The 14823-nt window shown below is 47.7% G+C and overlaps 1 protein-coding gene across 7 annotated transcripts in view; it reads left to right on the forward strand.

The window, feature by feature from the left end:
- The first annotated feature begins 6525 nt into the window (after positions 1 to 6525).
- Positions 6526 to 14823, forward strand: part of PPP3CB (protein phosphatase 3 catalytic subunit beta) — an 81699-nt gene continuing 73401 nt past the window's right edge. For 4 of the 7 annotated variants that reach the window (XM_040438773.1, XM_040438777.1, XM_040438774.1 and 1 more), the window contains exon 1: positions 6527 to 6824. In XM_040438773.1, coding sequence (XP_040294707.1) covers positions 6776 to 6824 — 49 coding nt within the window. In that variant the 5' untranslated portion in view covers positions 6527 to 6775. Of the gene's footprint in view, positions 6825 to 14823 lie in introns of all 7 variants that reach the window. The other 3 variants (XM_040438772.1, XM_040438775.1, XM_040438776.1) reach the window with 2 other exon arrangements.

Consider the following 14823-nt stretch of genomic DNA (forward strand, 5'->3'; position numbering starts at 1 on the left):
AACTCAACACACAGCCATTAACCCCTTAGGGACGCATGACGTACCGGTACAGCATGGGTTTAAACCGCGATTGCGGCGCAACGGGGGTTAATCGGAACAGGATGCCCGCTGAAATCATTCAGTGGGCATCCAGTCACAACGCCGGGGGGGGGGGGGGGGGGGGGGGGGGGGGAGGGGGAAGGGGGCGATCGCCGCAAACCGCAGGTCAATTCTCAGACTTGCGGTTTGCAGCGCTTTCTGCAGTTTCTGATCCCCGACCGTGGGGATCAGAAACTTTAAAATGCCCAAAATGTAGATTTGTTCACCCCCCCTGCACCCCTGAATGATTTTATGCCGGCGGGTGGTGCAGGGGGGGGGGGGGGTTGCAGCAGGCAGTGCGGCAGGCGGGCAGTGCGGCAGGCGGGATTGCGATCCCCCGCCCGCCTCCTCTTGAATATTCATTGGTGTCCAGTGGGTATACTAGAGTGTCAGCACATTACTGACACTCTGGTATAAACGGCTGACATCTGTGCTGTGATGTTAGTCGTTTAACCCTTTCCATACCGCGGTCCGTACGGACCGCTGTATGGAAAAGGTTAACGTCAGGGAGCTCCCTCCCTCTCCCATCGGGGGGCTGCTGTGCCTTTGCAGCCCCCAGACAGGATGGGGTCACAGAGGGAGGAAGCCCCCCTCCTTTCCCTTTCCCGTCTGCTCAGTTGTGGCAGACGGGGAAGGTTCCCATGGCAACAGGACGCCTACTCAGGCATCCTGCTGTCCATGGTGCTGAACAGATCTGTGCTAAAGGCATAGATCTGTTCAAAGTGTAAGTAAAATACACTATATAGTGTACTGTACTGTACTGTATTATACAGACATCAGACCCACTGGATCTTCAAGAACCAAGTGGGTCTGGGTAAAAAAAAAAAAAAGTAAAAAAAAGTGAAAAAAGTAAAGATTAAAAAAAACACATTTATGACTGAATAAAAATAAAATACACTACACATATTAAGTATCGCCGTATCCGTAACGACCTGATCTATAAAACGGTCATGTTACTTTCCCCGCACAGTGAACGCCATAAAAATAAAAAAATAAAAACTATGAGAAAATTGACATTTTGCCCACCTTATTTCTCAAAAAAGGTAATAAAAGTGATCAAAAAAGTCGCATGTACGCCAAAATAGTATCAATCAAACCGTCATCTCATCCCGCAAAAATCATACCCTACCCAAGATAATCGCCCAAAAACTGAAAAAACTATGGCTCTTACACTATGGAAACACTAAAACATGATTTTTTGGGTTTAAAAAATGAAATCATTGTGTAAAACTTACATAAATAAAAAAAAAGTATACATATTAGGTATCGCCGTGTCCGTATCGACCGGCTCTATAAAAATATCACATGACCTAACCCCTCAGGTGACCACCGTAAAAAAATTAAAATAAAAACGGTGTAAAAAAAAAAGGCATTTTTTGTCATCTAACATCACAAAAAGTGTAATAGCAAGCGATCAAAAAGTCATATGCACCCCAAAATAGTGCCAATCAAACCGTCATCTCATCCCACAAAAAATTAGACCCTACCTAAGATAATCGCCCAAAAAATGAAAAAACTATGGCTCTCAGACTATGGAGACACTAAAACATGATTTTTTTTGTTTCAAAAATGAAATCATTGTGTAAAACTTACATAAATAAAAAAATTGTATACATATTAGGTATCGCCACGTCCGTGACAACCTGCTCTATAAAAATACCAAATGATCTAACCTGTCAGATGATTGTTGTAAATAACAAAAAAAAAACGGTGCCAAAAAAGCTATTTCTTGTTACCTTGCCTCACAAAAAGTGTAATATAGAGCAACCAAAAATCATATGTACCCTAAACTAGTACCAACAAAACTGCCACCCTATCCCGTAGTTTCTAAAATGGGGTCACTTTTTTGGAGTTTCTACTCTAGGGGTGCATCAGGGGGGCTTCAAATGGGACATAGTGTCAAAAAAAACAGTCCAGCAAAATCTGCCTTCCAAAAACCGTATGGCATTCCTTTCCTTCTGCGCCCTGCCGTGTGCCTGTACAGCAGTGTACGACCACATATGGGGTGTTTCTGTAAACTACAGAATCAGGGCCATAAATAATGAGTTTTGTTTGGCTGTCAACCCTTGCTTTGTAACTGGAAAAAAAATCCAGACCTATCGATGAGGCAAGAAACTTGGAGGGCGGGCAAAGGCAGAGACTGGGGAGGAGTAAAGTGAAAAGAAGGCCGAGCAGCCTGGGCACTTACACACTGAACGCCGCCCCTGGGCACTTGCGAGTGCTCATTTGCATATAAATTAAACTTCGTTTTTCCTGCTGGTGCAAGTCTAAAGAAAAGAACAAAGGTACCGTTACAATCCCGTATAGGTGTGCTACAGAGCCATGTAAGCACTGTATATGGCCATATGGAGGTGACAGACTCCCTTTAAATCTTGTGCAACACCTAAAGGGTTAACGTTTGTAAAATCAGTTTTGAATACCTTGAGGGGGTAGTTTCTAGAATGGGGTAATTTTTGGGTGGTTTCTATTATGTAAGCATCACAAAGTGACTTCAGACCTGAACTGGTCCCTAAAAAGTGGGTTTTTGAAAATTTCTGAAAAATTTCAAGATTTGCTTCTAAACTTCTAAGCCTTGTAACATCCCCCAAAAATAAAATCTCATTCCCAAATTGATCCAAACATATAGTAGACATATGGGGAATGTAAAGTAATAACTATTTTTGTAGGTATTACTATGTATTATAGAAGTAGAGAAATTGAAACTTGGAAATTTTTCGTAAATTTCGTATTTTTTTATAAATAAAAATGAATTTTTTTGACTTCATTTTACCAGTGTCATGAAGTACAATATGTGACGAAAAAACAATCTCAGAATGGCCTGGATAAGTCAAAGCGTTTTAAAGTTATCAGCACTTAAAGTGACACTGGTCAGATTTGCAAAAATTGGCCAAGTCCTTAAGGTGAAATAGGGCTGAGTCCTTAAGGGGTTAAAGAGGACCTTTCATGGTTTTTATTTATTCTAGATAAATACCTTTACTTGTGGGGTACCCCCCGCTGATGCTAACGCCCTGCCTTTTTTTTTTCTTAAATATCGCTCCTGCGCCCCCCCAATAGTTTTCCAGCTCAGTATGTTAATACTGAGCATCAGTGCAGGGAGGAGGAGACTCCAGGGTTTCTCAATGGGCGTCTCCTTCTCCCTGGCTGTGCCGCGGACCAATCACTGCGCAGAGCATCACAGCCAGGGAGAAGGTGTTTGTTTTTTTTTCTCCCTGGCTGTGACGCTCTGCGCAGTGATTGGTTCGCGGCATCAGCAAGGGGTACCCCGCAAGTAAAGGTATTTATCTACAATAAATGAAAGCCATGAAAGGTCCTCTTTAATGTTTAAACAGCTGGCAATAAAAGTGAGTACACCCCTAATTGAAAATGGCCAAATTCTGCCTAAAGTGTCAATATTTTGTGTGGCCACCACTATTTTCCAGCACTTCCTTAACTCTCTTGGGCATGGAGCTTACTAGAGGTTCACAGGTTGCCACTGGAATCCTCTTCCACTCCTCAATGATGAAATCACGGAGCCGGTGGATGTTAGAGACCTTGCGCTCCTCCACTTTCCGTTTGAGGATGCACCACAGATGCTTAATAAGGTTTAGGTCTGGAGACATGCCTGGCCAGTCTAGCACCTTTACCCTGCGGCCCAGTTTCGAAAGGGAGGGGAACATGCTCTGCTTCAGTATGTCACAGTACATGCTGGCATTCATGGTTCCCTCAATGAACTGTGGCTCCACACAGGCGGCAGCCATCATGCAGCCCCAAACCATGACACTACCATCACCATGTGTCACGGTAGGTAAGATAAGGGAAGGAAACAGAACACAACCAGGCAAACAAAACAACTGACTAGGCCCTAAATGCTAGGGAACAAAGGGGTCACCTCCTAGCAATCCCTAAAACACTTTGCCTAAACTGCTATGCCCATGTGCATATCTCGTTGGCAGATATGCACATGCCCACGTACCTAAGACTGTAACACACTGAACCAAACCCTCAGCTGTAGGGAAGAGGGAAAGAGACACCCAGCTCCTTCAACAACCGAAGGAGCTAGCGTCACCCTAGAGGCCTAGTAAAAACAGACACAGAAGGAAAAAGGGAAAAGGACTTATCTAGAGATATGTTAGAGAATACGATCCACCAAACTTCCAGAGCTCACACAAGGCAGAACTATAACCCGCAAAGGCTATAGGGAGAGGGAGGAATAAATAGCCTCACCAATTACCTAAAGAACAACACCTGGGAGGAGGTGGGATGCAGTTCAAACCCACAACAAAACTGTCAGATCGAGTCACATGCAGCAACTCTGACAGATCTCCTCAGAACACCCACAGGGCATGGCGTGACACCATGCTTCACTGTCTTTGTACTCCTCACCTGGTTGTCACCACACAGGCTTGACACCATATGAACCAAATAAGTTTATCTTGGTCTCATAAGACCACAGGACATGGTTCTAGTAATCCATGTCCTTAGTCTTCAGCAAACTGTTGCTTTCTTGTGCATCATCTTTAGAAGAGGCTTCCTTCTGGGATGACAGCCATGCAGACCAATTTGATGCAGTGTGCAGCGTATGGTCTGAGCACTGACAGGCTGACCCCCACCCCTTTAACCTCTGGAGTGATGCTGGCAGGACTCATATGTCTATTTTGAAAAGACAACCTCTGGATATGACTGAGCACGTGCACTCAGCCTCTTTGGCCGACCATGGCGAGGCCTGTTCTGAGTGGAACCTGTCTTGTTAAACCGCGGTATGGTCTTGGCCACTGTGCAGCAGCTCAGTTTCAGAGTGTTGGCAATCTTCTCATAGCCTAGTCCATCTTTAGATAGAGCAGCAATTCTTTTTTCCATATCAGAGTTCTTTGCCATGAGGTCCATGTTGAACTTCCAGTGACCAGTATGAGAGAGTGTGAGAGCAATAACATCAAATATAACACACCTGAGACCTTGTAACACTAACGAGTCACATGACACCAGGGAGGGAAAATGGCTAATCGAGCACAATATGGCTTTTTTTTTTTTTTACTTAGGGGTGTACTCAATGGCTGTGTGTTGAGTTATTTTGAACACCTAAAGGGTTAACAAAGTTTGTAAAATCTGTTTTGAATACCTTGAGGGGTGTATTTTGAAAAATGGGGTCACTTTTTGGGAGTTTCTACTCTAGGGGTGCATCTAGTCTTCAAAATGTGACATGGCAAATTAAAATTATCTCAGTGAAATCTGCCTTCCAAAAACCATATGGCATTCCTTTCCTTCTGCGCAATGCCGTGTGCCCGTACAGCAGTTTACGACCACATATGAGGGGTTTCTGTAAACTACAGAATCAGGGCAATAAATATTCAGTTTTGTTTGGCTGTTAACCCTCGATGTGTTAAAGGAAAAAATGAATTAAAATAAAAAATCTGCCAAAAAAAGTAAAATTCTGAAATTTCATCTACTTTTTCCTTTAATTCCTGTGGAACACCTAAAGGGTTAGCAAAGTTTGTAAAATCTGTTTTGTCTACCTTGAGGGGTATAGTTTCCAAAATGGGGCCATTTATGGGTGGTTTCTATTATGTAAGCCTCACAAAGTGACTTCAGACCTGAACTGGTCTTCAAAAAGCGGGTTTCGGAAAATTTCTGAACATTTTCAAGATTTGCTTCTAAGCTTCTAAGCCTTCTCACGTCCCCAAAAAATAAAATGGCATTCACAAAATGATCCAAACACAAAGTAGACATATGGGAAATGTAAAGTAATAACTATTTTAGGAGGTGTCACTATCTGTTTTAAAAGCGTAGAAATTGAAATTTTAAAAATTGCTAATTTTTCTACATTTTTTGTAAATTTGGTAATTTTTTTTTAATAAACAAAAATGAAATATTTTGACTCAAATTTACCACTGTCATGAAGTACAATATGTGACGAGAAAACAATCTCAGAATGGCCTGGATAAGTAAAAGCGTTTTAAAGTTATCACCACATAAAGTGACATGTCAGATTTGCAAAAAAAAAATAAAAAATGGCAGGGTGCTTAAGGGGTTAATGTGGGCCTGCTATACAAACTAGCACAGGCACAACAGCCACCCAAAGCAACCAATCAGAACACTGCTTCTATTTCCAAACCAAGGGGGAAATAAAACAGAGCTGGAACCAGATTGGTGTTGCTACGGGCAACTGCTCCACTCTCTGCGCGCGCTAGCTTTTCACATGATGGGCCAGGAATCTGTATGGAGGAAATATAAAAAGCCGTATGAGCGTCAATGACAAGACGTCTGTATACTATATTAACCCCTACCCTCTATCCGTCACCCCGGGGCAGCCTGTGACACCTGAGAGACAGGAATCTATGTAGAAAAACGTAGGAGCGCGAGGTGAAGCTACGACATGCCCGTACACTGCTGCTGTGACACCTTACCCTATCCATCACCCCGGCTCCTCCCGGCCCAGCCGCCACCGCCGCCGCCTCCCCTGTGAGGGAGAGCCGCCGTGATGCATGCTGGGCCGGGACATCCCCCTTCCCGCGCCGCCGTGTGAGCCGCAGAGTCTGCGCTGCCGCCGCCATGTTGCCAGCAGCCGCTACCGTCAGGCTCTAGCTTCGGTCCTCCTTTCCCCCTCCCTTCGCCTCTCCCTCCCTGAAGGAAAAAAACAAACAAAAAAACTCCGGAGCCATTGGGAGGAGGAGGAGGCCGCCGCGGAGTGACCACAGCAGGGAGAGGCCCCGCCGCCTGAACCATGTCCACCAAGGACGGTAAACACTCCACCACCGAGCGGGCGGTTAAATGTGAGTCTCGTTTGTGTCGGTGTGACCCCCTCCGCCCGTTATGTCCGCTTCTCCCTCCCCGTCTGTTCCCGTCCGAGTGACAGGTCTCCCCCCTCCTCAGCTGTAATAAAGATGGCGGCCCGGCAGCTGACAGAGCTGGAACCGAACCGGGGGAATCCCCCCCTCAGGTGACCGTGCGTTAGTCGTGACTGTCACACGGCGGTGTGTATGGGGGCAGAGGATGCAGGAGGGATGGCGGGGAGTACGGCTACATCATGGCATTGATGTGGAGGCTGCTCCTGGAGGAATCCCTGCTCCTGTCCTGTCTGCTGAGGGTCTGCTCACACCTGGTTGGAAGGTCTGTAGAGGTATGGCACTGTGTACAGGTAGAGAGGACTACGGCTCCCATCGTACGACTGAAGAACGTGTATATTGTGCGTTGTACTTGATTTTTTTTACTGTTTCCGTCTGCTTTGGCAAGCCGTAGAATACACTTTCCTATACAGTGGGGGAAAAGGATGTATACATGCCCAGCGTATGCCGAAAGGACTCGTCTGAGGTATACGTCCAGGAATCCTCCCAGGTGTACGCCTCCAATGTGAACAGAGTTTACCTTGTATTTATTTAAAGGGGCTGTCCAGTCTTAGGCCCTTTGCAGACGAGCGTTCCGCCCATAGCGAGTCCTCATCGCAGCACCCGGCCTGACCTCCCGGTCATCGCAGCACCCGGCCTGACCTCCCGGTCATCGCAGCACCCGGCCTGACCTCCCGGTCATCGCAGCACCCGGCCTGACCTCCCGGTCATCGCAGCACCCGGCCTGACCTCCCGGTCATCGCAGCACCCGGCCTGACCCCCCGGTCATCGCAGCACCCGGCCTGACCCCCCGGTCATCGCAGCACCCGGCCTGACCCCCCGGTCATCGCAGCACCCGGCCTGACCTCCCGGTCATCGCAGCACCCGGCCTGACCTCCCGGTCATCGCAGCACCCGGCCTGACCTCCCGGTCATCGCAGCACCCGGCCTGACCTCCCGGTCATCGCAGCACCCGGCCTGACCTCCCGGTCATCGCAGCACCCGGCCTGACCTCCCGGTCATCGCAGCACCCGGCCTGACCTCCCGGTCATCGCAGCACCCGGCCTGACCTCCCGGTCATCGCAGCACCCGGCCTGACCTCCCGGTCATCGCAGCACCCGGCCTGACCTCCCGGTCATCGCAGCACCCGGCCTGACCTCCCAGCGCTGACGGAGTCACATAGCATTATATTGGTTTATGATGCTATGTAACCCTTACAGTTCTGGAATGTATGCATTCTGCCAGTGTTATCCAATACATTCCAGAACTGTAAGGGTTACATAGCATCATAAATCAATATAATGCTATGTGAATCCCGTCAGGCTGCGATGCGGACTCACTGCGCGACCAACGCTCGTCAGCAAGGGCCCTTAGGGCTCATGCACACGGCCGTTCCGTGCATTGGGGACGGCAATTTGCGTTCCCCCAATGCACGGGCAACATCCGTGCGGATCCTTACCACAGAGCTGAGTGCAGAATATCGAGGTCACCACATAGCAGAGCTGAGTGCTGGATATTGGGGTCACCAAATAGCAGAGCTGAGTGCGCGATATTGGGGTCACCACATAAGCGGTGTCCCCCAATATCCCTCACTCATCTCTGCTATGTGGTGACCTTGATATTCTGCACTCAGCTCTGCGGTAAGGATGAACTACTCCAGATGATTTGTGCACGCGTGCGCACTCAGGGGTAGGGAGATCTGATGGTACATTTTGCGCTGGAAAATCTACTTACCCCTAAGTGCGCACGCGCGGTGTATGGTTTTGCACATGCGCATGAATTCCTTCTCCCGCGGCGCTGCAATGATTTTTTGCTAATCCAGTGGATGTGCGCTTGCGCAGCGCTGCACACACCCTCCTCCAGCTGATTCCTGTGCAGCCGCGTCACTTCTGGTATAGCGTTCTGGCAAGGTATAGGAATCTGGCAGAACACTGGAGGTTAGCCATCACAGGGCTAGACACCCTCTGTAAAAGGGTCGGTCATCTGCTCCTCTTGTGTCAAATGATGCAATGGGGGGGGGGGGGGGGGGGGGGGGTGGTCACCGCTGCAGCCACTCATAGCGGATGTTGACAGTAGGGGACCTGAGCGGAGCAACCAAGGCTGTGGTGCTAGGATCCGGCGACGAGGAGCAGGTTGCTTCCTTTTTGCAGGTCTGATCAGGACAGGGGTTTGCCAGCCCCTTTAAGGTAAAATTCCCATTTGGTTTGTTTCATGGGGAAGTAATGTTTTTTTCATTGGCACACCTTTTGCCTGCTGTGTTCTGAGCACCGGCATGGTGCCAGCATGTCCCCACTCATGCTTCTTAGCTTGTTCCACCTATTTTTCGGCTCCGTCTTGTGCACACAAGCGGTTGGCATTATATGCCTGATGTGCGTGCAGGAGGTTTCCCGCTTGGGTGTAGTATACGTGGAATTGTTGGGTCCCGTGGGTACATGTTGTACGCCCGCTCACTCGGGGAGAGAAGGTTTAGTGGGGTCATCCATTTTTAGATCCAGAGAATGCCGCTGGGTAACATGTCCTCCCTTTTTTATAACCTGACAGGAAAACCTCTTCATTAGTCAGGGAATACTCCTTACGTTAAAGGCTGTCCCAGCACATTCAAAACACTCCCTGAAAATGGATCCACGCGCTTTCCGCATCTGAACATGTCCTATACTTGGCCGCAAAATGCGATCCACGCACCCATTGGAGTCAATGGGTCTGCAAAAAAAAAATGCTTTCCACATAGACATCACACAGTGCAGTGTACAGTCCAGACTTCATCTGTATTTTGCAGATCCACGTTTTCCGGACCGATGACTACATCCTGTCTTGGGCATGAGGCCTTACTACTGATATCAGGGGATACATTGGAGTACAGTACTGTCTGCAGTGTCAACATCTGGAGGGCCATTAGCTGCAGGAATGTGCCTTAGTCCTTGTTCAGACTGGTGTATCAAAAATAGTCTGTGCTGTGGCTCAACACACACCCTAGGGCACGGACGTGCTGACCACTGGAAAGAATTGTCTGCAGGTCCGTGTCTCACAAAGTTGCTCATGTCTTGTGTTACTTCGCACGGACCAAGGATTACTTTTATAGGTCAATGTACAGTCTGTTGTGCACACATATGAAAACACGTGGCCTTCTGAGTGAGGCTTCATGCACACAACCGTTGTGTGTTTTGCAGTCTGCAAATTGCGGATCCGCAAAACACGGATGGCGTCAGTGTGCGTTCCGCAGTTTGTAGATCGGTACAGACAGCCATTGCTATAACTGCCTATTCTTGTCCGCAAAACGGACAAGAATAGGACAGGCTATATATTTGTTTTGCAGACCGCGGAACGGAGCAACGGATGTGGACTGCACACAGAGTGCTGTCCACATCTTTTGCAGCCCCATTGAAGTGAATGGGTCCGCATCCAAGCCGCAAAAACTGCGGCTCGGATGCGGACCAAAACAACGGCCTTCGGTCATACTGGTAGCGCGGTGGACATTGCATGATGCAGTTATTGGAATCTTTGAACCTGTTGTTAAATGATGCCATTCATTTTACTAGGTCAATGAAGGTAATGGACGGCACACCCCAAGCTCCAGTTGCAGGGCCGTACAGCGGGCGCTCTGTGCTTTTAACGTTTGCTGCAGCCTCATGTCTGTTTGGTGGAGGATCCCAGGAATGGGGCTACCTAGTCCCCTACTTTTGGGGGAGATTTGGCCACGTGTGCAGCATCCGTTTCCATTGCAGTTATTCCCATGTTATCGTATCGCCAGGAAATGCACTCTTAATGATTGGTGGGGTCCAACTTCTGGGACCGCCACCGATGCTAACAGCGAAGGACTGCTGCGTCCCCTCTGCTGTTTTTCATTTTAGGCTACTTTCACACTGGCGTTTTGGCTTTCCGTTTGTGAGACCCGTCATGGGCTCTCACAAGCGGTCCAAAACGGATCAGTTTTGCCCTAATGCATTCTGAATGATGAAGGATCCGCTCAGAATGCATCAGTTTGCCTCCGTTCCATCTCCATTCTGCTTTGGTGTCCGTCTGACGAAACTGAGCCAAACGGATCCATCCTGGCACACAATGTAAGTCAAAGGGGACGGATCAATTTTCTCTGGCACAATAGAAAACTGATTCGTCCCCCCATTAACTTTCAATGGTGTTCAAGACGGATCCATCTTGGTTATAGAAGAGACATAATACAACTGGATCCGTTCATGACGGATGCATGCGGTTGTATTGTAACGGAAGCATTTTTGCAGATCCATTACGGATCCGCCAAAAAAACGCTAGTGTGAAAGTAGCCTTACAATGGTGCACCACCTAGCATTTGCCGTACTGTACCATTGTGCCACTAAAACTTATGGCTTATTCACACCTGGCCTGTGTGTCAGACGCATCTCTCGGTCCAACCACGGTTCCCCTGACCTGAACTAACTGCATTATAATGACTTATGATTAGGGCTGAAACGATTACTCGATTGAATCGAGTAATTAGACACAAAAAAATCCTCAATGCAAATTTTTTGCATCGTGGATTCATTTGTGTCATGTGACCACGGAGCTGGAGTAAAGCGCTTGCTATTACCACTCAGTGGTCACCCGCCGGCCCGCAACGCGCTGTACTGAATCCTGACACATCGTCAGGTCAGGTGCACGTAACCACGCACTATGACCCGACGCCTTGTGCAGAGCAGCTGGCAGCGGAGGAGGCGGGGCGCGAGTGGCAGTACAGATCAGAGCTGCTGGGTATTGGCGGAAGGCTGGTAAGTGGCTGCATGTGTGGAGGGGAACTGGGTGATTAGTTCTCGCCATGTGTGTCCCGGCACTGAGAAACCCCTATGATAACACGTTTACCGCCCAGTGGTGGAGCATTGAATTCTGTGTATGGCCAAAGGATGATGGGGGTAGTTGTGCTCACTGGCCTTGTTCAGAGGGGCTGATGACTGGCAGCATAGGGTGTTAGAGCGCCCCCTGTCATTAGTGGCTGGTTCAGGGCGGTTTGGGTTTTGTTTCCTTTTAGTCATTATAACTAGGGATAGACCGATTATCGGAGTTATCAATATTATCGGCCGATATTCATGATTTTTAAAGTTATCGGCTTCTAACCTTGCCGATAATGCGTCCAGCTCTTTCACAGAACATGAGCGCGCTGCTGTCGGCGTGCTCATGTTCCCTCAGCAGCACAGGGGAGAATTAGTCACTCTCTCCCTCCCCCCTGTGCCGCGCTGCCAATGAGGAGAGACGGGAGGAGGAGGGCGCACTGCGCCACCAATGATAATTAACGTCTAATACAAATACAGGAGGCGGTGCCCAGCCTATATGACAGAAAGCTGCGAGCAGCGCCAGTTAACCCCTCAGGTGCCGCACCTGAGTGTGTAAGGCTACTTTCACACTAGCGTTCGGGTGTCCGCTCGTGCGCACCGTTTGAAGGGGCTCACGAGCGGCCCCGAACGCATCCATCTGGCCCCAATGCATTCTCAGTGGAGACGGATCCACTGAGAATGCATCCGCCTGCCAGCGTTTAGCTTGCTTGCAGCGTTCGGGTGTCCGCCTGGCCGTGCGGAGGCGAGCGGATCCGTCCAGACTTACAATGTAAGTCAATAGGGACGGATCCGCTTGAAGATGACACAATATGGCTCAATCTTCAAGCGGATCCGTTCCCCATTGACTTTCAATGTAAAGTCTGAACGGATCCGCTCAGACAACTTTCACACTTAGAAAATTTTCTAAGTTTTAATGCAGACGCATCCGTTCTGAACGGATGCGAACGTCTGCATTATCGGAGCGGATCCGTCTGATGAAACATCAGACGGATCCGCTCCGAACGCTAGTGTGAAAGTAGCCTAACTGCTGCCACTGATCGCAGCTCCCTGTCAGAAGAAGGGTGCCGGCTATGTGATTTTTTTTTTTTTTTCGCCCACACACCCGCCTCCTGTATTAAATGTTAATTATCATTGGTGATGCAGTGCGCCCTCCCCAATATTAAAAACATTAGAGCTCTATTAGGGTGAATAGGACAAGGGATGAAAAGATCCCAGGTTCTAGCCCCTAAGGGTGGAAATAGTTATTAAATAAAAAGTAAAAAGAAAAAAAAAGTTAAAAAAACACCAAAATATTAAGTATAAATCGCCCCCTTTCCCATTTTTACATATAAAATATATAAACAATAAATAAATATATCACATATTGCCACGTCCGAAAAGTCCAAACTATAAAAATATTAAAAAATAAATAAAAATCCCATATGTGGTGAACGCCGTAACAGAAAAAACTTTTTTTTTTTTTTAAATGAAAATGTACAGAATATCGGTATAAGTTATCAGCTATCGGCCTGAAAGTTCACAGGTTATCAGTATCTGCTCTAAAAAATCAATATCGTTCGATCCCTACTTATAACTGTTATATTTTTCTCTGCTTGTTTCCCTCATGGGTCTCCTCTGCTGCCTGTTGCTGCTGTCTCAGGTTACTGGTGACCTTACATGTTAACCTACTGAAGCCTGTGGGGGAAGGGAAGTGTGAACAGTCCTGAACCCATCTCTGATGCGGGTATATCCCTGCACCCGGACATCACACCGTGCACTGTGACATCACCGTGCACTGTGACATCACCGTGCACACTATCCCTGCACTGTGACATCACCGTGCACACTATCCCTGCACTGTGACATCACCGTGCACACTATCCCTGCACTGTGACATCACCGTGCACACTATCCCTGCACTGTGACATCACCGTGCACACTATCCCTGCACTGTGACGTCACCGTGCACACTATCCCTGCACTGTGACGTCACCGTGCACACTATCCCTGCACTGTGACGTCACCGTGCACACTATCCCTGCACTGTGACGTCACCGTGCACACTATCCCTGCACTGTGACGTCACCGTGCACACTATCCCTGCACTGTGACATCACCGTGCACACTATCCCTGCACTGTGACATCACCGTGCACACTATCCCTGCTGAGCTGATGGCACTGGGTGGAACGAAGGGTGTTGGGGAATGATGGCAGGGGGTCTGATGAGTTTTTATACAGGAAAACTGTCTATTAATTCATTTTTACTCGATTAATCGTAAAAAATAATCAATAGAATACTCGATTTCTAAAATAATAGTTTACTGTAGCCCTACTTATACAGGCAGTTTCTGATTGTCTATTGTACATGATGCGAGTACAGTACAATAAATCCGCGATCAGATAGAAGCTGACTGCATCATCTATATGATTGCGGGTCTATTGTACATGATGATGTGAGCAGAGTACAGTAGACCTGCCTGTGTAGTCAATCACTATGAGGCAGTCAGTTTGGGTCAGGAGAGCCGTGTTTCCCGAACCGAGCACCCTCATGTGAATCAGTCCTTACAGTGGGCCTTCACATTAGAAACCAGAAGGTTGATGGTTGAACAACCATAGAATGAGCGATCGTCTATTGAATCCGTGACACCAAACACATTTTAGTCCATATTGACCTTTATAGTCTTACATAGTCCGTCAGCAACTAGTGAAAATTTTAAACGGAGGGTCACATCTAAAGAACAGCCATAGACCACCAAGAGTCTGTCCTTCAGAGGTTTTGTCACACTCTGCTGCCCTTCATTGTGAGGATTGGTGGGGGTCGTCGTCCCCCCCCCCCCCCCCGATCATGTGGTGGCATTGGCATATAGCTTTATAGATATAGAGGACTCCAGTGGAGAATGAATGTTAAAGTGGTACTCTTGTCTGGATCTGGCTCTGTAGTCCAGTGAAAGCCAGAATGCTCTCGAAATTTTTGTAGAAATAAAATGTAGGTTTTGAATTCAACTATTTAGTCTTTGGCATTTTTTGAAAAATTACTCTCCAACTAAAAGGTAAAGCTGGACAAACCCCAAGAACCAGGAGGTAGCCAATGGGCCTCGAAATCTACTACTGATATTTTAGAAATTTTAGTTTTGCCACTAAAAAAAAATGTTATTGACTTCTGAAGTCTG

Source organism: Bufo bufo, chromosome 6 (assembly GCF_905171765.1).
Source record: "Bufo bufo chromosome 6, aBufBuf1.1, whole genome shotgun sequence".
Lineage (NCBI taxonomy): Eukaryota > Metazoa > Chordata > Amphibia > Anura > Bufonidae > Bufo > Bufo bufo.